The sequence below is a fragment of the Trachypithecus francoisi genome, unplaced genomic scaffold (genome assembly GCF_009764315.1).
Source record: "Trachypithecus francoisi isolate TF-2019V2 unplaced genomic scaffold, Tfra_2.0 Contig01461, whole genome shotgun sequence".
Classification (NCBI taxonomy): Eukaryota; Metazoa; Chordata; class Mammalia; order Primates; family Cercopithecidae; genus Trachypithecus; species Trachypithecus francoisi.
This window is the reverse complement of record NW_022681433.1, coordinates 15,799,227-15,822,741: the sequence shown is the minus strand read 5'-3', so window position 1 is coordinate 15,822,741 and position 23,515 is coordinate 15,799,227. Positions and strand designations below refer to the sequence as shown.

The following is a 23,515-nucleotide window of genomic DNA, read 5'->3' as shown; positions in this document are numbered from 1 at the left end:
TACTGCTGAAGACTTTACTTCCTCATAAAGCAATGGTGTATACTATACCTGCTGGTACATATGACTATTGTAAAATTAACTCAGATAATTTTGACTTTGAATTCTAATCGTGTGTCTTCCTTATTCCCAAAGGTCAAAAAATCTCGTGAAAAACGGAGTTTGGCCTCTCGTCTCAGTGGATATATCCCTCCCAAAAGGAAACAAGGGCAAGGCTTATCTTTGTGTCAAAACGGAGAGTCACCCAACTGTGTGGAAGACAAGGTGCTCTCGACAGTTGCAGTACTTACCCTCAGCTAAGAACTGCACTGCTTTGTTTAAAGGACGGTAGACCAAGGAGCTTACCTTCTCTCAGATCATACTTTTCTTTATTAAAATTACTCATGCAGAACATTTGATTCCTTATCATTTCCATGGTCTTGGTTCAAAGTGTCTCTTTTCTGGGTCTTTTGAGTTTCTCCACGTGCCTTCTCTTCATTTTTGCTTAAAGGACGAAGAACACACATTAAAGCTTTTCCTCCTTGAACAGCTTGTGGCCTAGATAAGAATGTCGCTATTCCAGGCATAGTCTGGAGTATTTGATGAAATATCTCCTCCTAAAAAAGGGAAACAGCCAGAGATTAATTTAAAATGAGAGGCTTTGGTGCTTTCTAGTGTTCTGCTCCAACATTCACAAACACCGGCACCCTTGAATTGCTGCTGTCGAATAAGTGATTAGCTAATGAGTTCATATATATCTGGTTAGGTTGACTGAAATCTGTACAATAACACCATGTAACTAAACTGACATGCTGCATGCTTCCTAATTTTAAATCTCCACTTTGTCATGGCACTAAGAGGCTACATTTGGCTCAGATTACCCTCTCCCCCAAACAGAAAGCACTGGGTTTGGGCATTGGCAAAATACCTCCTCATCCCCAAGATGTCAGCCGAGCAGTTCTCAGCACTCTCTACTGCCCCTAACAGAGTCACTCTCAGTGGCTGAAACAAATGGATACCTGGACTCAAGAAAGTCTGAATCAGCTGGGTCGGGACCTATGCTAAGTGACTCTACTGTGGAGCTGGATTACTAAGGATGCCCTTAGTGGATGCTACAGTTATCTAACTTAAAAAAAAAAAAAGCAAATCAGGTATTCCATAAACGTCCGGGATTGGAAACTACACACTTTCTAGAAGACAGTCTACGTAATTAATGCCCCTCATAAGTACAAAGAGGAAACAAAAGATCAATCTATAAAGTTTCTAATTTTCCTGTTTAAGGGTTATTCTACCATGTATAAAACAATAGTATATTGCTTTTAAAGTATGAAACGTTTTCATATGGCTAAATACAGTGTAATGGAAACCGTATCTACGGTATGCTTAGTTTTGAAAAGCAAACTAGAAAGCTGTTAACATCACTGGGTGGAAGAATTACCAGTCACTTTGTCTTTATACTTCATATTTTCTACATTTTTTTTTTGAGACGGAGTCTCGTTCTGTCGCCCAGGCTGGAGTGCAGTGGGGCAATCTCGGCTCACTGCAAGCTCCGCCTCCCGGGTTCACGCCATTCTCCTGCCTCAGCCTCCCAAGTAGCTGGGACTATAGGCACCTGCCACCACGCCCGGCTGCTTTTTTTTGTATTTTGAATAGAGACGGGGTTTCACCATGTTAGCCAGGATGGTCTTGATCTCCTGACCTCGTGATTCACCTGCCTCGGCCTCCCAAAGTGCTGGGACTACAGGCATGAGCACTGCGCCCGGCCTACAATTGTATTTTTAGATCAGAAGACCAAAAGCACAAGCAATGGCTTGTACCTTCTTTACTTACCACTTTATTTTCTGACACGTCTACATTTTTTCCTTTCTTTATAGTAATCCGGACTTGGCGTTCTTTCTTAATCCACTGTTGAATCTGTTTAGTCTTTGTGTCCAAATCATGTTGTCCAATATTTGAAGAAAAAGTCAGTTCCTTTGTCGGGGTTGGTCCTGGTTTGACACAGATAGGGTGCAAGGTCTATTGACTAGTCCACTGTGAACCCTGAACTTCCCAACATGCCCATCATAAAATCTTAGGTTGCCACCTGACAGTCTTCTCGTCTGGCTTTCAGTTTCACACACCAGTACATGTCTTTTCAAATGGGGGAGATAAACATAAAGATACCAATTTTTTACCTGCCCTGGAAGGGTACTTAAAATCTGAAATGCTTCCATTTATTGTTAACCATCATTTGTTGAAAGAACACCAAAAGACAGTCATTTAAAGGATTACGTTTGGCTTTATGGTACACTTAATATCCTCATCTTTCAGCTGTGGGTTGGCATCTGGGAGTGCTCTACCCACTCCTTTTGAGATGCTCTCCTTGCTACTAAGGGGTCAGCCAGACTGTCGGACAGGTAAGGGTCCCTGCGTCCTGTGTTCATGCCCTCTGTCTCCAGAAATCCTGCCTACTGGAAAATTATAGAGAAGGAACAGGCTACTCAGTAAAGGTGTTGGGACAATTGAGAAGTTTATAGATGCCAAAAATTAGGTCTCCCCAGATGTACTAATGTTCTACAGATGAAAAATACAACTTTAAAACAAATAGAAGACAAGACAAAATGGTTTGTGATCTCAGGATAGGGAAGGAATTCATTAAGAAGGCAAAAAGTGAAAAATCTAACTGGGATAAGGTTTTTTGTGTCATACACAACAGAAAACCCTATAAATCAGGAAGAAAAACCATCTACGTAGAAAAATGAATACGAACAGGCATTCACAGAAGAGAAAAAATAGTGAAATACACGTTAATTTCTCACCATTAAAATGACAAAAACTAGAGTGACAGAATGAGGGAGGAGGTAGAGAAATTGCATACACTGCTGCTGACAGCAGTTTGATGCATTTAGGTTCACAGACCCTAGAGTATGCACCAGTGTTCATCATAAAGATTGGGGGCCAGATGTGCTGGCTCATGCCTGTAATCCCAGCACTTCGGGAGGCTAAGGAGGGCAGATCGTTAGAGCTCAGGAGTTCAAGACCTGAGCAACATAGCAAGACCCCGTCTCTACAAAAAATAAAAAAGCCAGGGATGGTGGTGTGTGCCTGTGGTCCCAGCTGCATGGGAGGTGGAGGTGGGAGGATTGCTGGATCCCAGGAGATGGAGGCTGCAGGGAGCCGAAATCACACCACTGCAGTCCAGTTTGGGTAACAGAGCAAGACCCTGTTTTTTGTTTGTTTGTTTTAACACAGGGTCTCGCTCTTGTCACCCAGGCTGAAGTGCAGTGGTGTGATCATGGTTCTTCACTGCAGCCTTCACCTCCTGGGCTCAAGTGATCCTCCCACCTCAGCCTCCCGAGTAGCTGGGAATCACAGGTTTGCACCACCACACCTGGCTAATTTTTAAATTTTTTTGTAGAGATGGGGTTTTACTATATTGCCCAGGCTGGTACTCAACTCCTGAGCTCAAGCTATCCACCTGCCTTGGCCTCCCAAAGTGCTGGGATTACAGGCCTGAGCCAACATGCCCAGTGACTTTTTATTTTTAAAGTGACATAGTTTGATGTCCTTATTCTCCCTAGTTGGTCTCTTCTGAATATTTGTTTTCCAGTCAACGTCCTTGTTAAATGTGGTGTTACAAAACTGAGCTGCAGATAACATGTGATTTTCTGAAGGCACACAACCTCACGATGCAGTCCTGGGAGCAGTCATCTGACACCTGTCCCCATGCGCCATCCACTGAACTTTCATAATGATCAGCACTTTTTAGGAACTGTGAAAAAAACATCTTTGCTTAATATCCAATTCTTGACTTCCGTGAGGCTTAAATGGCAAGTGCCTTGTGAAGCGACTGGTTGTATATATAAAAGAGTGTTGCTACTGATACTGTAACAAAACGCTTTGGCATGGGAGATGCTCTGTGAATCACTTTAGTGTTTAAAAGGTACTTCCAGGCTGGGCGCGGTGGCTCACGCCTGTAATTACAGCACTTTGGGAGGCTGAGGCGGGTGGATCACTTGAGGCCAGGAGTCCAAGACCAGCCTGGCCAACATGGTGAAACCCCTGTCTCTCTTAAAAATACAAAAATTAGCCGGGCATGGTGGCGGGCACCTGTAATCCCAGCCACTGGGGAGGCTGAGGCAGGAGAATTGCTTGAGCCTGGGAGGCGGAGGTTGCAGTGAGCACACATCACACCACTGAACTCCAGCCTGGGCGGGAGGCAGAGACTGTCTCAAAAAAAATAAAAAGGTGCTTCCAGATAATTAACCAAACATCTCCACTTTAGAGATGAAGAAGGGGAAGCAAACTAAGTGACTGGCCCAGCAGAGGGCAGAGGGCAGGAAACTTGAACATACCCCTCCCAATCTCATTCCGTTTCACCCATCAGCTACTCAGCTTGCCGCGGCATTGGGAGAAGGCCACAGGACAGGGGAAAGAGTTCTCTTCACTTTGGTTTGTTTGCCTGGTTTCTCCATTTTGCACAGGTTTAAAGGGAAGAGACAATGGGCAGGGTATTATGGAATAATGGGAACAGAAGTAAGTGCAGGAAGGAGGAGGAAAGACAGACACTAGGAATGGTGGTGGAATCGTGAGTTTTCCAGTTTCTCATTTCCCTGTTGTCACAGGCACCTTGACAAATGGTAGAATTTAAACTGCTGATTTGTAGCCCTTAAAGGATTCAGGGAGCCAACAGCAAAATACTTACCAGTTTTGGGGCTAGCCTTCTTCATCTCCCTCAGCCTCTGCCGCTCCTGGAGGATCTGCAGTCCTGTCATGAGCTGGTACTCTGCGGGCTCTGTGCCGGCGTTCCTTTGGACCAGTCGCAGCTCTCGCTCATCCATAAGTCTAATCACATCTGCTCGGTGCATGTTCCCCATATCATTGCCCTTCTCATCAAATAAGTGAATAATTCGCTGACTAATTTTTCTTCCAACGTTACTAAAAGCTGTTTGACTCTTTTTTTTCTTTTTTCCTTCATTCTGGGTGTCTTCAGTGGTACTAAAGGCTTCCGCATGAATTAGGAAGGAGACTCTCGGGGCAGAAGCAATAGGGGGCGACTGTGCTGGTGCTGTCTTTTGCACGATGTGTTTACCAAAACATCTAACGCAACTATTTTCAGACTTCACAGTGTGTAGTGTTAATCTCTTTAGAAAAAGAGCAGCCATCCTAAGAATGTAGTAAGAAGAGTTCATTAAAATTCAATCACTTATTCCCTTGGTCTGACATTGTGGTACATGGCAGGGCATATGTGAGGCTGTGGAGGCTGTAATTGCAAGTGTGAAGGAAACTGCTGTTCTCTAGACTTTCAGATCCACACACAGGAAGTCTACACTAATAAAGTGGACTAGCAGGTGACTCTGTCCAGACTAACTCACTCATGGTGGTATTGTCCCCAAGACAAGTGGCGATTAGAATACACTGGATTTGTATAGCACTTTCACTTTTTTTTTCGGTACTCATGATCTCATTTGACTACTTAGTTGGCCCCTGAACAACTTGGGAGTTAGGGAAACAGACTCCCTCCCTGTGCAGTTGAAAATCTGTGTATAACTTTGACTCCTCAAAAACGTAAAATAGCCTGCTGCTGACTGAAAGCCTTATGAATAACATAAGCAGTTGATGAACACATATTTTGTATGCCATGCGTATTATATGCTGTATTCTTACAACAGAGCAAGCTAGAGAAAAGAAATGTCATTAAAATCATGAAGAAGAGAAAATATATTTACTATTCATTAAGTGAACATGGATCACCATAAAGGTCTTCATCCTCATTGTCTTCACATCGAGCAGGCTGAGGAGAAGGAACAAGGGAGGGGTTGGTCTTGCTCTCTTAGAGATGGCAAGAGGCAGAGGAAAATCCACATATATGTGGACCCCATGCAGTTCAAACCTGTGTTGTTCTAGGGTCAGCTGTATTTCTCATGCATCTTGTAGTGCCAACTCCAAAAGCAAGTATCATCTTAGGGGTTTATTTATGAGGATGCAGTACATAATATGCTTGGTGATTCATAAACACCAATTGATAAACTTTTAATATAATGAAGTGTTAACAATTTTTCAATACATCTGATGGTACACAGCAGATAGGAACACATTATGGGAAAGGGACTTCTCCAGGAAGGAAGCCAGCCCACTGCAAGAATAACTGAGACTGTCGGAAAACACCGTGACATAAATCAAAGTGCTGACTGACCTCATCCACTATAAAGACCATTCTCAAGGTAAGGCAGGCATTATTACCAAATGTTAACAGGCATGTATGCTGACAGCGCTTTTACTTCCTTTCTATGACACTGAATTTGAAGCACTTACAAATGGCACATTGCTTTTTTAATTGCTTTTCTCTCCTTCCATTCATGCATTTGGTAAATCTTAGAAGTACAGGCTGAAAGAGTGCCGAGAGGACCCATTAATCTCATCTAGGGCATGCTAGGAATCATTAGAGAATCACAAACTCCAAGAGGTGTGACTTGTCAAGATGAAAGAGGAAAACAGAAGGTGTCTTCTGGGTGCTTCTCAAAGAATGGTCCCAGAATCTCCTGGGGTGTTTAAAACTAGAAGTTCCCTCTGGTCCCTGGCTTTGAACCCACTGGGCTGTACAACCCACTGATCTCTCACCCCTCATGTTCAAAAGTGATATGCAAAAAATATGGCAAATTAAACAGAAAGTGATGGACATGCATATTCTCAACACACTCCTTACCTAGTGTGGTAACACCCAACACTAATTTATACCTCTGGTGCCAAGCTCTTCTCTGAGTTCCACACCTGTATGTAGGGTTAACTGCCTACCCAACCTCTCCACTTAGATATGTACTAGTCACTGAGGATTAATGCGTCCAAAGTTCAATGCTTCGTCTTCCACACAAAACTTGCTCCTCCCTCAGTCTTCCCTGTCTCATGTAATGGCAACACATTCTTCTGGTTGCTCAGGCCAAAAATACCAACGTTATCCTTGACTCTTTATTTTCTCTCAGCAACCCATCCGCAAAACCTACCGTTCAACCAGTATAACCACTTCTCAGCTCCTCCACTGCTATCATCCCACTCCCAAACCGCTGCTCGACTGCATCACAGTAAAACTGTATCACAGTGACAGCTTCCTGACTGGTCTTCCTGCCTCTGCCCTCACGCCCTAGAGTTTATTACTGCCAGGGCACACGGAGCAATCCTTAAAAATGCGTAAGTCGGATCACGTTTCTCCTCTGCCCACAACCCTCCCCTGGCTAGTATCTCTGCAAGTAAAAGCCAAGTCCTCTACCATGCCCCTGGCCTGTGCCGACCGTGCTTCTTCTGGCTCAGTCTGTTCCAGCCTCCCTGCTGTTCCTTGTAAACACACCCATCCTCTGAGTCCTGGCACCCAGAAATTCTCTCTTCCTGCAATACTCTTCCCTCAGACAGCCTCATGGTTCCTTTACCTCGTCTCTGCTCAAATGCTACCTCTCAGCGAGTCCTTCCCTGACCCCTCCATAAAAGAGCACACCTCAACACTCTCAAACCTATTCCCCTGCCTTTTAAAAACTTTACTGCATTTATCACTGCTGGACACATTATATATTTATTTGCATATACGTTCATAATCTTTCCTCACTGGAATGAAAGCTTCATGAGAACATGGACTTCGTCCATTTTGTTCACTGCTACGTTCCCCGGCAATACAGCCCAGAGCCTGGCTCAGCGTGTACATGTCGAATGAATGCATGGGCCAAAGGAAACAGCCAAGGAGCTATGGCGGGGCTGCTGGCATTTAACCTCCAAGCCTTCGGATGCATCACTCCCCGCCAATGCACACGAATGCCTGCAAGCTACACCCTTCACATTTCTAGCTGGCATTTGAGACACCTGTCAGTATTCGTGAGGATCTGTGGCCAGATGCTCCAGCCACAGTGCATGACACGCATTGATTTACGGTTATTACCCAGCTAGTGGCTCCAGCTGTAGATGCGGTAAAGGCTCCAAGGTGGGAGCAAAGTGATTTTAAATCACTGACATATGGTTTCTTTTGTGAATGGAAGAAGCTTCCAAACCAAAAAAGAAGAAATATCTGAAGAGATCAGAGAATAATTTTTTTTCACTTATCATCAGAAAACCAGCAACAGCATCCAGTCCCAAATGTCACTAGGTATTCTGCTAGGGGATGCTTAAGTTCCTGCTCACAAGCCTGCTCTACAAACTTTATGTCTAGAATCAGTGTTGTTTCTTTCCAAAGTCTGTATTAGCAAGAAGGATGTAGAAGTTACCACACATAGATTCACCAAAGTTGAAATGAAGGAAAAAATCTTAAAGGCAGCCAGAGAGAAAGGTCGGGTTACCCACAAAGGGAAGCCCATCAGACTAACAGCAGATCTCTCGGCAGAAACTCTACAAGCCACAAGAGAGTGGGGGCCGATATTCAACGTTCTTAAAGAAAAGAATTTTAAACCCAGAGTTCATATCCAGCCAAACTAAGTTTCATCAGTGAAGGAGAAATAAAATCCTTTACAGATAAGCAAATGCTTAGAGATTTTGTCACCACCAGGCCTGCCTTACAAGAGACCCTGAAGGAAGCCTAAACATGGAAGGAACAACCGGTACCAGCCATTGCAAAAACAGGCCAAAATGTAAAGACCATCGAGGCTAGGAAGAAACTGCATCAACTAACGAGCAAAATAACCAGTTAGTATCATAATGGCAGGATCAAGTTCACACATAACAATAGTAACCTTAAATGTTAATGGACTAAATGGTCCAATTAAAAGACACAGACTGGCAAACTGGATAAAGAGTCAAGACCCATCAGTCTGCTGTATTCAGGAGACCATCTCACATGCAGAGACATACATAGGCTCAAAATAAAGGGATGGAGGAAGATCTACCAAGCAAATGGAGAACAAAAAAAGCAGGGGTTGCAATCCTAGTCTCTGATAAAACACACTTTAAACCATCAAAGATCAAAAGAGACAAAGAAGGCCATTACACAATGGTAAAGAGATCAATTCAACAGGAAGAGCTAACTATCCTAAATATATATGCACCCAATACAGGAGCACCCAGATTCATAAAGCAAGTCCTTAGAGACTTACAAAGAGACTTAGACTCCATACAATAATAATGGGAGACTTCAACACTCCAATGTCAACATTAGACAGATCAACGAGACAGAAAGTTAAAAAGGATATCCAGGAATTGAACTCATCTCTGCACCAAGCGGACCTAATAGACATCTATAGAACTCTCCACCCCAAATCAACAGAATATACATTCTTCTCAGCACCACATCGCACTTATTCCAAATTGACCACATAATTGGAAGTAAAGCACTCCTCAGCAAATGTACAAGAACAGAAATATAACAAACTGTCTCTCAGACCACAGTGCAATCAAACTAGAACTCAGGACTAAGAAACTCAATCCAAACCGCTCAACTACATGGAAACTGAACAACCTGCTCCTGAATGACTACTGGGTACATAACGAAATGAAGGCAGAAATAAAGATGTTCTTTGAAACCAATGAGAACAAAATACAACATACCAGAATCTGTGGGACACATTTAAAGCAGTGTGTAGAGGGAAATTTATAGCACTAAATGCCCACAAGAGAAAGCAGGAAAGATCTAAAATGACTCTCTAACATCACAATTAAAAGAACTAGAGAGGCAAGAGCAAACACATTCAAAAGCTAGCAGAAGGCAAGAAATAACTAAGATCAGAGCAGAACTGAAGGAGATAGAGACACAAAAAAACCCCCAAAATCATGAATCCAGGAGTTGGTTTTTTGAAAGATCAACAAAATTAACAGACCGCTAGCAAGACTAATAAAGAAGAAAAGAGAGCGGAATCAAATAGACGCAATAAAAAATGATAAAGGGGATATCACCACCAACCCCACAGAAATACAAACAACCATCAGAGAATACTATAAACACCTCTATGCAAATCAACTAGAAAATCTAGAAGAAATGGATAATTTCCTGGACACACTTACACTCTTCCAAGACTAAACCAGGAAGAAGTTGAATCCCTGAATAGACCAATAGCAGGCTCTGAAAATGAGGCAACAATTAATAGCCTACCCACCAAAAAAAGTCCAGGACCAGATGGATTCACAGCTGAATTCTACCAGAGGTACAAGGAGGAGCTGGTACCATTCCTTCTGAAACTATTCCAATCAATAGAAAAAGAGGGAATCCTCCCTAACTCATTTTATGAGGCCAACATCATCCTGATACCAAAGCCTGGCAGAGACACAACAAAAAAAGAGAATTTTAGACCCATATCCCTGATGAACATCGATGCAAAAATTCTCAATAAAATACTGGCAAACCGGATTCAGCAGCACATCAAAAAGCTTATCCACCATGATCAAGTGGGCTTCATCCCTGGGATGCAAGGCTGGTTCAACATTCGCAAATCAATAACGTAATCCAGCATATAAACAGAACCAAAGACAAGAACCACATGATTATCTCAATAGATGCAGAAAAGGCTTTTGACAAAATTCAACAGCACTTCATGCTAAAAACGCTCAATAAATTCGGTATTGATGGAACGTACCTCAAAATAATAAGAGCTATTTATGACAAACCCACAGCTAATATCATACTGAATGGGCAAAAACTGGAAAAATTCCCTTTGAAAACTGGCACAAGACAGGGATGCCCTCTCTCACCACTCCTATTCAACATAGTGTTGGAAGTTCTGGCTAGGGCAATCAGGCAAGAGAAAGAAATAAGGGTATCCAGTTAGGAAAAGAAGAAGTCAAATTGTCCCTGTTTGCAGATGACATGATTGTATATTTAGAAAACCCCATCATCTCAGCCCAAAATCTCCTTAAGCTGATAAGCAACTTCAGCAAAGTCTCAGGATACAAAATTAATGTGCAAAAATCACAAGCATTCTTATACACCAGTAACAGACAAGCAGAGAGCCAAATCAGGATGAACTTCCATTCACAATTGCTTCAAAGAGAATAAAATACCTAGGAATCCAACTTACAAGGGATGTAAAGGACCTCTTCAAGGAGAACTACAAACCACTGCTCAGTGAAATCAAAGAGGACACAAACAAATGGAAGAACATACCATGCTCATGGATAGGAAGAATCAATATCGTGAAAATGGCCATACTGCCCAAGGTTATTTATAGATTCAATGCCATCCCCATCAAGCTACCAATGAGTTTCTTCACAGAATTGGAAAAAACTGCTTTAAAGTTCATATGGAACCAAAAAAGAGCCCGCATTGCCAAGACAATCCTAAGTCAAAAGGACAAAGCTGGAGGCATCACGCTACCTGACTTCAAACTATACTACAAGGCTACAGTAACCAAAACAGCATGGTACTGGTACCAAAACAGAGAGATAGACCAATGGAACAGAACAGAGTCCTCAGAAATAATACCACACATCTACAGCCATCTGATCTTTGACAAACCTGAGAGAAACAAGAAATGGGAAAGGATTCCCTATTTAATAAATGGTGCTGGGAAAATTGGCTAGCCATAAGTAGAAAGCTGAAACTGGATCCTTTCCTTACTCCTTATACGAAGATTAATTCAAGATGGATTAGAGACTTAAATGTTAGACCTAATACCATAAAAACCCTAGAAGAAAATCTAGGTAGTACCATTCAGGACATAGGCATGGGCAAGGACTTCATGTCTAAAACACCAAAAGCAATGGCAGCAAAAGCCAAAATTGACAAATGGGATCTCATTAAACTAAAGAGCTCTGCACAGCAAAAGAAACTACCATCAGAGTGAACAGGCAACCTACAGAATGGGAGAAAATTTTTGCAACCTACTCATCTGACAAAGGGCTAATATCCAGAATCTACAAAGAACTCAAACAAATATACAAGAAAAAAACAAACAACCCCATCAAAAAGTGGGGAAAGGATATGAACAGACATTTCTCAAAAGAAGACATTCATACAGCCAACAGACACATGAAAAAATGCTCATCACTGGCCATCAGAGAAATGCAAATCAAAACCACAATGAGATACCATCTCACACCAGTTAGAATGGCAATCATTAAAAAGTCAGGAAACAACAGGTGCTGGAGAGGATGTGGAGAAATAGGAACACTTTTACACTGTTGGTGGGATTGTAAACTAGTTCAACCATTATGGAAAACAGTATGGCGATTCCTCAAGGATCTAGAACTAGATGTACCATATGACCCAGCCATCCCACTACTGGGTATATACACAAAGGATTATAAATTATTCTACTACAAAGACACATGCACACGTATGTTTATTGCGGCACTATTCACAATAGCAAAGACTTGGAATCAACCCAAATGTCCATCTGTGACAGACTGGATTAAGAAAATGTGGCACATATACACCATGGAATACTATGCAGCCTTAAAAAAGGATGAGTTTGCGTCCTTGTAGGGACATGGATGCAGCTGGAAACCATCATTCTTAGCAAACTATCACAAGAACAGAAAACCAAACACCGCATGTTCTCACTCATAGGTGGGAACTGAACAATGAGGAAACTTGGACTCGGGAAGGGGAACATCACACACTGGGGCCTATCATGGGGAGGGGGGAAGGGGGAGGGATTGCATTGGGGAGTTATATATGATATAAATGATGACTTGATGGGTGCTGACGAGTTGATGGGTGCAGCACACCAACATGGCACAAGTATACATATGTAACAAACCTGCACGTTATGCACATGTACCCTAGAACTTAAAGTATAATAAAAAATATATATATATAAAAAATATAAAGTAAGTATTGATCGGTTAAGAACTGCCAAAAAAAAAAAAATGTTACCACACATAAAATCATGTTACTAAATAGATATATATAAATTTAAATAATCTTGATGTATACAGTAGACGAAACAGTCCACTGCAATTAAGTTTTAATACTAACTCAATATTGGCTATCTTTTTCTCTTAGTAATTACGAATAAAAGCTAAAGTGCCTTGTTTAATAAATTATCAACATATTAAAATTTTAAAAAATTTCAAAATGTAGGATTTTTTTCAAACAAGCAAACAAAATAACTAGATATAGGAAAAGATGGAAAAAAATTATAAAAATGTTGAAGACAAAAGCAACTCTTTCCCTTATTTTTCCTAATTGCCAGTATTTCTCAAGTTTTTATAAGTATTTTATAAGTATTATTTTTATACTTGAAAATAAACTTTATTTATTTACAAAACAAAGACTATTTCAGAAAAATGATGTAGGTTTTTTTAAAAAGCTTTAAAAACACTTTCCAAGAAGGAAACGAAGGAAAGGGAAAGAGCGGAAACACACTGGAAGTATATCACTTTTAAAGTCCTTTGCCATTATTCAAATTTAAGTTTAAATTTTTAAGAAGCTTCAATTTTTTTTGATGTCTACAGCAAACAATGCAATTCATTGCAATTAAGCTTTAATACTAACTCAATACTGGCTTTAAATCAGCAACATTGGGCCGGGCGCGGTGGCTCAAGCCTGTAATCCCAGCACTTTGGGAGGCGAGACGGGCGGATCACGAGGTCAGGAGATGAGACATCCTGGCTAACATTGAAACCCCGTCTCTACTAAATACAAAAAACTAGCGATGGCGGGCGCCTGTAGCAGCTACTCGGGAGGCTGAGGCAGGAGAATGGCGGGAACCCGGGAGGCGGAGCTTGCAGTGAGCTGAGATCTGGCCACTGCACTATGGGCGACAGGCGAGACTCCTCTCAAAAAAAAAAAAAAATAATCAGCAACATTGAAAATATAAGTTTCTTCAAAATAGCCCTTATAGATAAAATATAAATACAAAGTTAAAACAACCTGTAATATTACATTTAAATTGCAGCCATCAACATAAATTCATAATTTAAAAACTTTTTATTACGGAAACTTTCAACTTCGTACAGAAAAGAACTGGATAATAAACAGCACCTGCGTTTCGTCTTTACCCCTCAACTGTCTCCCCGCAGCCATCCAGGAAGGCTTTCGAAGTAAATCCTACTTTTTCAGGAAATAGTATGTATCTCTAAGAGGTACTCCTTAATCTTTTTAATACTCACAATAACATTATCCCAATTAAAAAACGGTCCTTTATGTCGTCAAATATTTAGCTTTCAGATTTCCATGATGGTATTATTATTTTGTTTGTTTACATGTCATTTACAGTTTGGCAGCATGAAGAGACTCCCACTGGTCAATTCTGGTGTAATTTAAACAGTAAGGCATAATTACTGTCATTCATGTCAATACACTGAATATGCAAAAATCTATAAAAATGATAATTTGCCACGACTGCATGAGACTATTAGCTTGATTCTTTACTTTGAAAATTGGTAATTAAGTAAAAAGAACTGAGCATTTATCCTACCTTTTTAGGAAGAACTGTAATCACCCCCGATTGATGAGAAAAAGCTCTTCTGTAGAGAAGAATGATAGCTAATAAACACAAAAGAAAAGTAAAAGTAATTAGAAAATCTTGCCATGCACGATATCTCACACCTGTAATTCCAGCACTTTGGGAGGCCAAGGCAAGAGGATCACTTAAGGCCAGGAGTTTGCGACCAGGCCGGGCCACATAGCAAGACCCAGTCTCTACAAAAAATAAATTAGCCGGGTGTGTTGACACGCAGCTGTACTCCCAGCTACTGGGGAGGCTGAAGAAGGAGGTTCACTTGAGCCCAGGAGGTCGAGGCTGCAGTGAGCTCTGATCACACCACTGCACTCCAGCCTGGACAACAGGGCAAGACCCTGTTTCAAACAAACAAAAAAAAAAGAAAATCACCATTTTTCCAACCCCAGTGAAACCACGGATTCAGGCAGGGATGGATGCAAGAGAGCTGATGCCAAAGGGTCACCGCAGATGACTTTCAGACCGGGAGGGATAAGCACACTCTGCTGAGGACACAGCTGTCTGTCATCCCAAGCAAACGTCAGACTCAGCATCTCCAACAGGGGGACAACGTGCTATCCTTGGCACATCTCCGGATGGGAAGCTACCTGAAGTGCATGGCGCCTTCTATGAAGCAGCTTTGAAAAAAGGTTTGACCTGACCTGATGCAGGGTCTAGCTTCCAGTTTCTAGGGGATACAAGGGCCAGACTCAGAGGAACAACAGAAGATGCCGCAAGGAAACAATCTGACAAATCCAGATGGAACAAGACACCTGGTTAGTGTCTACAAAAGCCAATGCCATTGGGAATGAAAAGGGAAGGGGAAAGCTATTCTTGAGTGAAAAAAAAAAAATCAAGGCAACATAATTATGCTGAAAAGACATGTTGGGGATGAGGGGAAAATCTGAATAGAGACTAGGTATTAGATATTATTAGAGATGTATTGTTAATTTTCCTTTTTTTTTTTTTGAGACAGGTTCTCACTCTGTCACCCAGACTGGAATGCACTGGGGCAATCTTGGCTCACTGCAACCTCCGCCTCCCAGGTTCAAGCGATTCTCCTGCCTCAGCTTCCCAAGTAGCCGGGAGTACAGGTGTGCACCACTACTGCCCAGCTAATTTTTGCATTTTTAGTAGAGATGGGGTTTTACCATGTTGGCCAGGCTGGTCTCAATCTCCTGACCTCAAATGATCCACCTGCCTTGGCCTCCCGAAGTGTTGGAATTACAGGCGTGAGCCAGGGCACCCAGCCTGTTAATTTTCTTAGGTGTGAAAATGCAATTCTTTTTTTTTTTTTTTTTTGAGACGGAGTCTCGCTCTGTCGCCCAGGCTGGAGTGCAGTGGCCGGATCTCAGCTCACTGCAAGCTCCGCCTCCCGGGTTTACGCCATTCTCCTGCCTCAGCCTCCCGAGTAGCTGGGGCTACAGGCAACCGCCACCTCGCCCGGCTAGTTTATTGTATTTTTTTTTTAGTAGAGACGGGGTTTCACTGTGTTAGCCAGGATGGTCTCGATCTCCTGACCTCGTGATCCGCCCGTCTCGGCCTCCCAAAGTGCTGGGATTACAGACTTGAGCCACCGTGCCCGGCCGAAAATGCAATTCTTAAGAAACAAATGCAGAAGTATTTAGGATAGTGTCATGACATCTATCACTTGCTTTGAAACCATTCAGCAGAAAAGATAAACAATGCACTTACGGCAGCATTTGCTGAATCTAGGTTATGGTTATATGGGTGTTCAATAATTAATACATTTTTAAAGATCAAATCAATAGGCTAGAGGGAGGAAGGGTTCACTAGTAATGCCAATGTAACTATTCTAGTCTGTGTAACCTCTAAATTTCACTGTAATTTAATACACTGGCATTCTGGCTTTGTACATAATTTTTAAAAATATTCCCTTTATTCGTTTCAAGCTTCTATCTAAGTGACCCATAAATAAGGAACTTTATAAACTTAAAATTCTGATTTTTTGGTAATGCACACTGCCTTTATTTCTTCATTTAGTTTTCCCTAAACTCAAGTGTAAAAGTCTCATCATAAAATGGTGATGGGGTAGGATGGGAGGAAGGCTGGCATAAAAAAAGTACACATTAGGTACAATGTACACAGTTCGGGTGATGGTGCACTAAAATCTCAGAATTCACCACTATATAATTCGTCCATGTAATGAAAAGCCACTTGCAGTCCAAAAGCTACTGAAATAAAAATTTTAGAAGAATAAAATAAATGGTGATGGTTTCAGTTTGAGGCAGAACTTGTACAATTTTTTGCTAGTGAATGGTTAAAAGTTAACTGGTCTACAATGGGGCCGTGTTTCTCAGAAACCAGGGCCTGTCCGCATCACCTGCGGATGCTTTTCAAAACACAGATGTTTCCTCTTCCCTATCCTGTTCAGAACCACTGGGTTAGGCCAAAAAAAAAAAAGATGAACTTTAAGAAAACACTGTAAGTGAGGTCAAGGGTAGTTTGAGCTAGGATGCCTGAGACTGCCCCTAACCTTTCAAGGTTGATGAAAAATAGGAAGCCATGTTCTCTGATGAAAATCTCTGATGCCTCTGTGAGGTAAACAACACGAGGCTGAATAGGCCAAGAGACTAACTCAAAATAGAAACAAATGCTTATATTCTCATGATAATCCTGGTGCATTTGCTGAACTCACTCCCACAACTATACTCTCCGAGACATCCACAATATTCTAAAAGTCAATGATCTTAATGTCAATTACTTATAATGCATAACTTTATAGTATGATATCCATTTTTAATTCGATGATTACTCAGACTTCATCTGAGTTTTGACAAGTGCATACACCTTTGTAACCAAAACTCCTATCAACAAAACATCACCATCATCCCAGAAAGTTCCCTCTTGCCATTTCCATGTCGATCTCCATCCCCAAGAGGCAACTATTGTTCTGATCTTTTCCCATCACAGTCTGTCCTAAGACTTCATATAAATGGAATCAAACAGTATCTACTCTTTGTTGTAAGGCATCTCAGCATGTTTCCAGACTAATTCATGTTGTACGGATCACTACTTTGTTCCTTTTTATTTCTAAGAAGTGTCCTCCAAGTATATGAATATATCACAGTTTTTAAATCTAGTTTTCTGTTAATGAACACCTAGGCTGTTCCCTTTTTTTTTTTTTTGGCTCTTACGAATAGCTGCTGTGAACATTCTTGTACCAAAAAAAAAAAAAAAAAAAAGACAATTATTACTGCTTCAAAGGACAGCTGTATTCCCTGTATTATTTTGCATTCCACTGGAAGTACTGATAAAATATTTGCAAGGAAACTTCCTGGAACATGATTTAAACATGTGGTTTAGTAGATATGAGGGGTGAGTGGGTGGGCATTCTTGTCCAATAAAAAATTAAATCGCTTGCATGCATTTGAAATCATGTGGACTGAAGAGACGAAAATAACTTCTATTATTTGTTCACTCACTGCTTTTCTCATATAGCTGATATTCACAAGCTCATACTGTTATCTGTTCTTTCCTGGGAGACTGGATCAAAGTTGCATAGACTCTAGTGGACTAAATATTTGTGAAATTAATTTTGCCAATTCTCATGTCCCTAAGAACTCTTTTACACCTTCCAAAGAAGTTTCATAAAGTCCTTGTTTCTGCCTGCAAACCGTCCCAGTTGCCCCATTCTAGCCTGAGCAGTGCAGCCTTAATCCGAGAGGACCAGCACTACCTTACTGGGCCTTCATGCTGCCCTCCCTTGGCTCTGGTTTTGCTCTTCCACAGGAAGCACAAAGTATACTCTCCATAATGAGGCTGAGCTGTTTACGTGCTAGAACTCCCACTCAGAACACTGGAAAAAGCCAACATATATCTTTGGCCAACTATTTAACCATATTTCTTTAGCTATTAAGTTGAAATAATAACCATATGTTTTTAAAAAGCTTTTAAACCCAGAGCTAAAGACTCAGTATTAAAAACTGGACTTATGGCCGGGCGCGGTGGCTCAAGCTTGTAATCCCAGCACTTTGGGGAGGCTGAGGAGGGCAGATCACTTGAGGTCAAGGGTTCAAGACCAGCCTGGCCAACATGGTGAAACCCCGTCTCTACTAAAAATACAAAAAAACTAGCCGGGCCTGGTGGCATGAGCCTGTAATCCCAGCTATTTGGGTGACTGAGGCAGGAGAATCACTTGAACTCGGGAAGCAGAGGTTGCAGTGAGCTGAGATCGTGCCACTGCACTCCAGCTTAGGCATGCAGCCTAGGCAACAGGGTGAGACTCTCAAAAATAAAAAATAAAAAAATTGAACTTATTCTCCTATGTTAATCCTATGTTAGTCTTCTTCCAGAACTTTAGTGATGGGGTCACCACCCATCCACAACCTCCAGTCACCTCCAAGACACCTTTGACGCCTCCACTTTCCTTCACTTTCACAGTCAACCCAACACCAAGCCTCATCGACTTCATTTCCTAAACCCCGCTCGAATCCATCCAGTTTTCTCCGTATCCACTGTCACCACCGTCAGTTTAAAACATCGACCACCTAGTTTGGATTCCTGCCAGTCTCCTAACTCGGCTTGAGTCCTGGCAACCAGTTCCCACTGCACTGTGGTCACTACACCCGTCAGGACCCTCCTCATCTTAAGTAAAACTGCCCCGAGATTAAGGATCTACACCTTCACCAGGCCAAAAGGCCCTTTCCACCTCTCCAGTTTCTCCTTTATGCCTAGGCCACACTGGCCATTCGGCTTTTGAAATACATTACTCCTGTCCTTGGTTTAGGAAAAGCCAGATCAATGCCTAGCGCATTCTTCTAATCACCTCCCAAACTAAGCCAGGTCTCCCAACCCTCCCGCAATTTACTGAGCCTAACACTGAATGCTTCCACAGTCCAATTTATCTTTCCTTTAAAACATTCATTACAATTACAGCTTTGTGATGATCTTAGTACTACTGCTCTCCATCACTAGACCGTAAACTCTACGAAGCAACGAACAAAATCGACTTATTCATGACTGTGTTGTGCCTGGCACAATAAATAGTAGTCGATTTTCCAGATTCTTCTCTCCTCCCTCTACTTTTCTTAGACTTAGCCCTTTCACAACACGTACTTCAAACTGAGACTTCTCAATAAGAGAATTTGGTTTACTTCGTTCAAGTCTTAAGCCACGGAGCCTACTAAATGATAAATGAGAAAAAAAAATCCCACTTAGCGACCTTCCCCCATAAGGTCTCCTCCCGCAGCAGCAGGCAGCAAGAACAGTGCATTTCTTCAGCCTTCCCTGCGCAGGCGCCCTTCGCCCGGCTTGTTCTGCCCCAGAGGTGCCAAGCAGTAAGGGGCAGGAGCACTTCCGGGAGCCCCTGACCTGGTCGTGGGTAACACGGCGGCCACGCCCACCTGGAGAAGGCCACCGGTGGCGCGTCCGGGTTAGAGACGGGACATAGGGACGTACTGCGTGCGTGCGTGCGTACAAAGGTGAGCGCGCATGGCGCGGCAAAACTAGGAAAGCTCAGTAGGCCCCGGGCGGGCGCCGACTCTAGATCTAGCATCGTTGGGAAGTTCGTGCAGGGGCCTCCCTGAAAATGGCATTACAGCCCGGCAGAACCCCCCGACTCTGCGGCAGGACCTGCGGGGCCTCTCCGCCCTCGGTACATGCGGGACGGGGTGACCGTGACCTTCCAGGTGCCTCCTCTACAGGGGCGCCCCCTAAGATCATGTCCTCCCGGTGCTGGTCCGCGCACCGCTCCGCACGCCTCATATTTAGCATTACCTGTGCCGGGGCAAGCAATTGGTACACTCTGGCGGGAGCACGTACAGCGCCTCCGCGGCGAGTCCCCTTCGCTCTCCGTAGTGGGCGGGGCTTCATCCCGCGTCCTTTAAAGGAGAGGTGATGGGTGGAGCCACGGTTTTCTACAGTTCGGATGCCGACAGAAAATGAGGAGGGGGTGGAGGAAGTCCTTGAGGGGAAATTGCTGCTCACCTGGCTCCCGCCGCTCCGCAGGTGCAGTGAATCTAATGTCAAATTTCTGCAGCAATCGGAGCAGCACTTCCTCCAGTTATATTACATTCACACCAATCTCGGTCTCCCACTAGGGCTTTATAAATAGCTTTTATAAACGTCTTTTTAATGTAACACTGAATAAAGTGTTTCATAAGCGTCTTTTATAAGGATCATGAGTGAAAGGGCGCTATCTCCGATTTGCAGGTGAGCAGACAGCTTCGGAGTGCGAACGGCTCCCCCTCGGTGGAGCGCGGCTTCCGGAGGCAAAACGAAGCTGGGGCCGGGGCCTCGGAGCCTCCGCGTTGTAGTTGGGTTCGAACGGGGCCTCAGCTGGCGAAGGGGAAAACGGACCTGGACCCGGACCCGTGGAGCCCGCTCGAAAGCCGGGTGCTGGGGGTGTGGGCCGCCCTTCCCCCCTCCTTCTTCAATAAGAAATTCCTCAAGGGCAGACTGCGAATCCACAGTCGTGAAGCCACCTAATCTGGCGCCATACCTGGAATGTTTGGATTCCTGGTATGAAGGGAAACTAACATTTATTGGCTACTTGTCCACTGGAAGGCGTTGTCTTATTTCTCATTAACTCCTTGAATCAGCATTACCTCTTTTATTACAGATGACAAAACTACTTCAGCTTTAAATAGTTCTTTGAAAGCAAAGACGAAATCTCCATTTCCTCCTTAGCTGCTGGTAGCTCGAGGCTCACTTAAAGTAGGGAGGTGATGAAACAACTCTTGTGTGAGACCGAAAGTCCAGGTGCGCATCTTGGCTGTTTCCAAGTTAATCAAGAAGAATTAAGGATTCATTTCATTCTATCAAAATTATTTCTCAATGCCAAGATATTTTGTGTGATGTAGATTCGGGGATAGAGTGAGTAGCACAATACCTGGGGAGAGTTAGGTGCTCAGCAGTTAGAATTGTCCACACTTATGATTGCTTTTACCTATGTGCCAGACACGCCCTGAACACATCTCAAGTTATTTAATCTGAAGGACAGCCTTATGAGCCAATTACTATTATTACCCATTTTACAGATGAGGGAACTGAGACAAATTTGCCCAAGGTCACACAACTAGTAGCAGAATCAAGGAAAAAAAAAAAAAAAGCCAAAAAACCCAAAGCCCAGGCAAACTTTAAATGTTCCTTGGATCGCTAGACTGAAGTAGTGAAACAGTAAAGTTACGAGTCCATGAAAACATTAAAGGATGTGAAGTATGTACAAGTAACTGAAACATTTAATGCCCAAACTGAAGACTTAAAATTTGCTAAGGTAATAGTACAGATAGATTGACACCAAGTAATCGCTGGTAACTGAAGCAACCGCCCAGCATCCATTTGCAGTCCCTCTTTGAAGGCAACTATGTCCAGAGCAGGTGGTTTAGGAAGCTTTCTAGACTTACGTTGTCAGATGTCTCCACACCTAGAAGATGGTGCTTTAGTGTTCCTGGGAGGAGACATGCAGAAATGGGATGACCATTACAGACATGCTCACAGATGGAAAGAAGCCTTTTTTTCATCTTTTCCCTTGAACTCTCCTTTGACCTCTAGCCGAAATGGAGCTTGGCAGCTTTTTTTTTTTTGAGACGGAGTCTCGCTCTGTCGCCCAGGCTGGAGTGCAGTGGTGCGATCTCGGCTCACTGCAACCTCCGCCTCCCGGGTTCACGCCATTCTCCTGCCTCAGCCTCCCGAGTAGCTGGGATTACAGGCGCGTCCCACTGGGTCCGGCTAATTTTTGTATTTTTAGTAGAGACGGGGTTTCACCATGTTGGCCAGGCTGATCTCGAACTCCTGACCTCAGGTGATCCATCCCACTCGGCCTCCCAAAGTGACAGGATTACGGGTGTGAGCCACCACGCCAGGCCACTTGGCAGCTTTTAAAGAGTCATTGAGAGCCTTGAACTCTGCTTGGTGGGGGCAGACTTTGAAGATCCTTGAATAAAGATGACTGTGGTTTGGGGAAGTGATATTACTATGCCACAGATCTTTTGTAAACTACTCCATTATGTACATAGAAGAGGACTCTGAGAAATGTGTAGTGCTTTCCCAATTATGTTATCGTTTCTACACATAATTTAACCCCCTCAAAAATGAAACTCAATAAGACTCAAATCATGGTGACTCTAAAAATGCCTATGTTTTCTACCACATGGTAATTTCTACGTTGATTTCCATAGCATGCCCGTGAACTTTCTCTTGCAATGAATATATTGGTGATTTGCTCTGATGAAGGAATAATGGAAATATCCTGTCCCTCTCTTTGCCTGTTAGCTTTCCAAGTCCTCCCACTTTTCCCCAACGCCGAGGGGACCTTCCAAAATAGGATTGTATGTGAGATTTACTTGCTTAGCCCAAGGTCATTGAGGTACAACATATCTGATCCACAAAATAATCAGTATGTGGGTGATTTCTTTAAAAAGTTTTGAACCCTGGGCTGCATCCTTATAATGCCACAATGACTCTAACAATTCATTTAAAAATCTAATACTAGTAAAAATCCTGTTGTTTTTTTTTTTGTTGTTTTTGTTTTTTTTTGAGATGAGGTCTCACTCTGCTGCCGAGGCTGGAGTGCAGTAGCACTGTGTTGTCTCACTGCAACCTCCATCTCCTGGGTTCAAGCAATTCTCCTGCCTCAGCCTCCCAAGTAGCTGGGATTACAGGCACCCACCACCACGCCTGGCTAGTTTTTATATTTTTAGTAGAGATGGGGTTTCACCATATTGGCCAGGCTGGTCTGGAACTCCTGACCTCAGGTGATCCACCCGCCTTGGCCCCCCAAAGTGCTGGGATTACAGGCGTGAGCCACCCTGCCCAGCCAAAGTTCTCGGTTTATTTTGAAGATACGAAGCATCTTCAAACTTTAACGCCCATGTGGGTTTGGATCTTCAGCATATTCTTCAACAAATAATTGTTCATAGATTATATACTGCTCCCTCCCCAGATTATAAACTCTCACCTGGGCAGTTTTGCTAAAACTGGGGGAATTTAAGTTTATGATGTGTGAGATCCTATGTAGTGCCAAGCAAATGTAGCTGAGAGCAGTTATCTTAAACGGCAGCAACTCTGTCATTACAAGGCCAGTTAATAGCCAAGAGGGCCCATGCTCTGCTTAGCTAATGTTTACAGACTTGTCAAAAGATAGAAACAAGGCATGCAAGAGGCTTTGGCTGAGTATTAGGTAACTCGTTGAAAACTTCCTGAAGATACTCTCAGCCCAATATTGTGTGTCTATTATTGTCTGTTAGAAACTA

The 23,515-nt window shown here is 42.8% G+C and overlaps 2 protein-coding genes across 7 annotated transcripts in view; one reads left to right on the top strand and one right to left on the bottom strand.

Annotated features, from left to right (window-relative positions):
* The window catches only part of GTF3A (general transcription factor IIIA), a 36,938-nt gene extending 36,543 nt beyond the window's left edge, over positions 1 to 395 (top strand). Inside the window, 1 exon segment of the mRNA XM_033233732.1 lies at positions 133 to 395. Coding sequence (XP_033089623.1) covers positions 133 to 297 — 165 coding nt within the window. The 3' untranslated portion in view covers positions 298 to 395.
* Positions 344 to 20,271, bottom strand: MTIF3 (mitochondrial translational initiation factor 3). 6 transcript variants are annotated; one of them, XM_033236567.1, is made up of 5 exons: positions 20,250 to 20,271; positions 14,280 to 14,347; positions 4,661 to 5,121; positions 1,807 to 1,964; positions 344 to 593 (listed from the first exon to the last, which is right to left on the bottom strand). In XM_033236567.1, the coding sequence occupies exons 3-5, from the start codon at positions 5,118 to 5,120 to the stop codon at positions 375 to 377; spliced, it is 837 nt and encodes a 278-aa protein (XP_033092458.1). In that variant the 5' UTR covers position 5,121; positions 14,280 to 14,347; positions 20,250 to 20,271; the 3' UTR covers positions 344 to 374. The 6 variants fall into 6 exon arrangements, with proteins under 6 accessions (XP_033092458.1, XP_033092446.1, XP_033092456.1 ...); XM_033236555.1 differs by lacking the exon at positions 20,250 to 20,271 and adding an exon at positions 20,040 to 20,168; XM_033236565.1 differs by lacking the exon at positions 20,250 to 20,271 and adding an exon at positions 19,667 to 20,026.
* Positions 20,272 to 23,515: the final 3,244 nt, after the last annotated feature.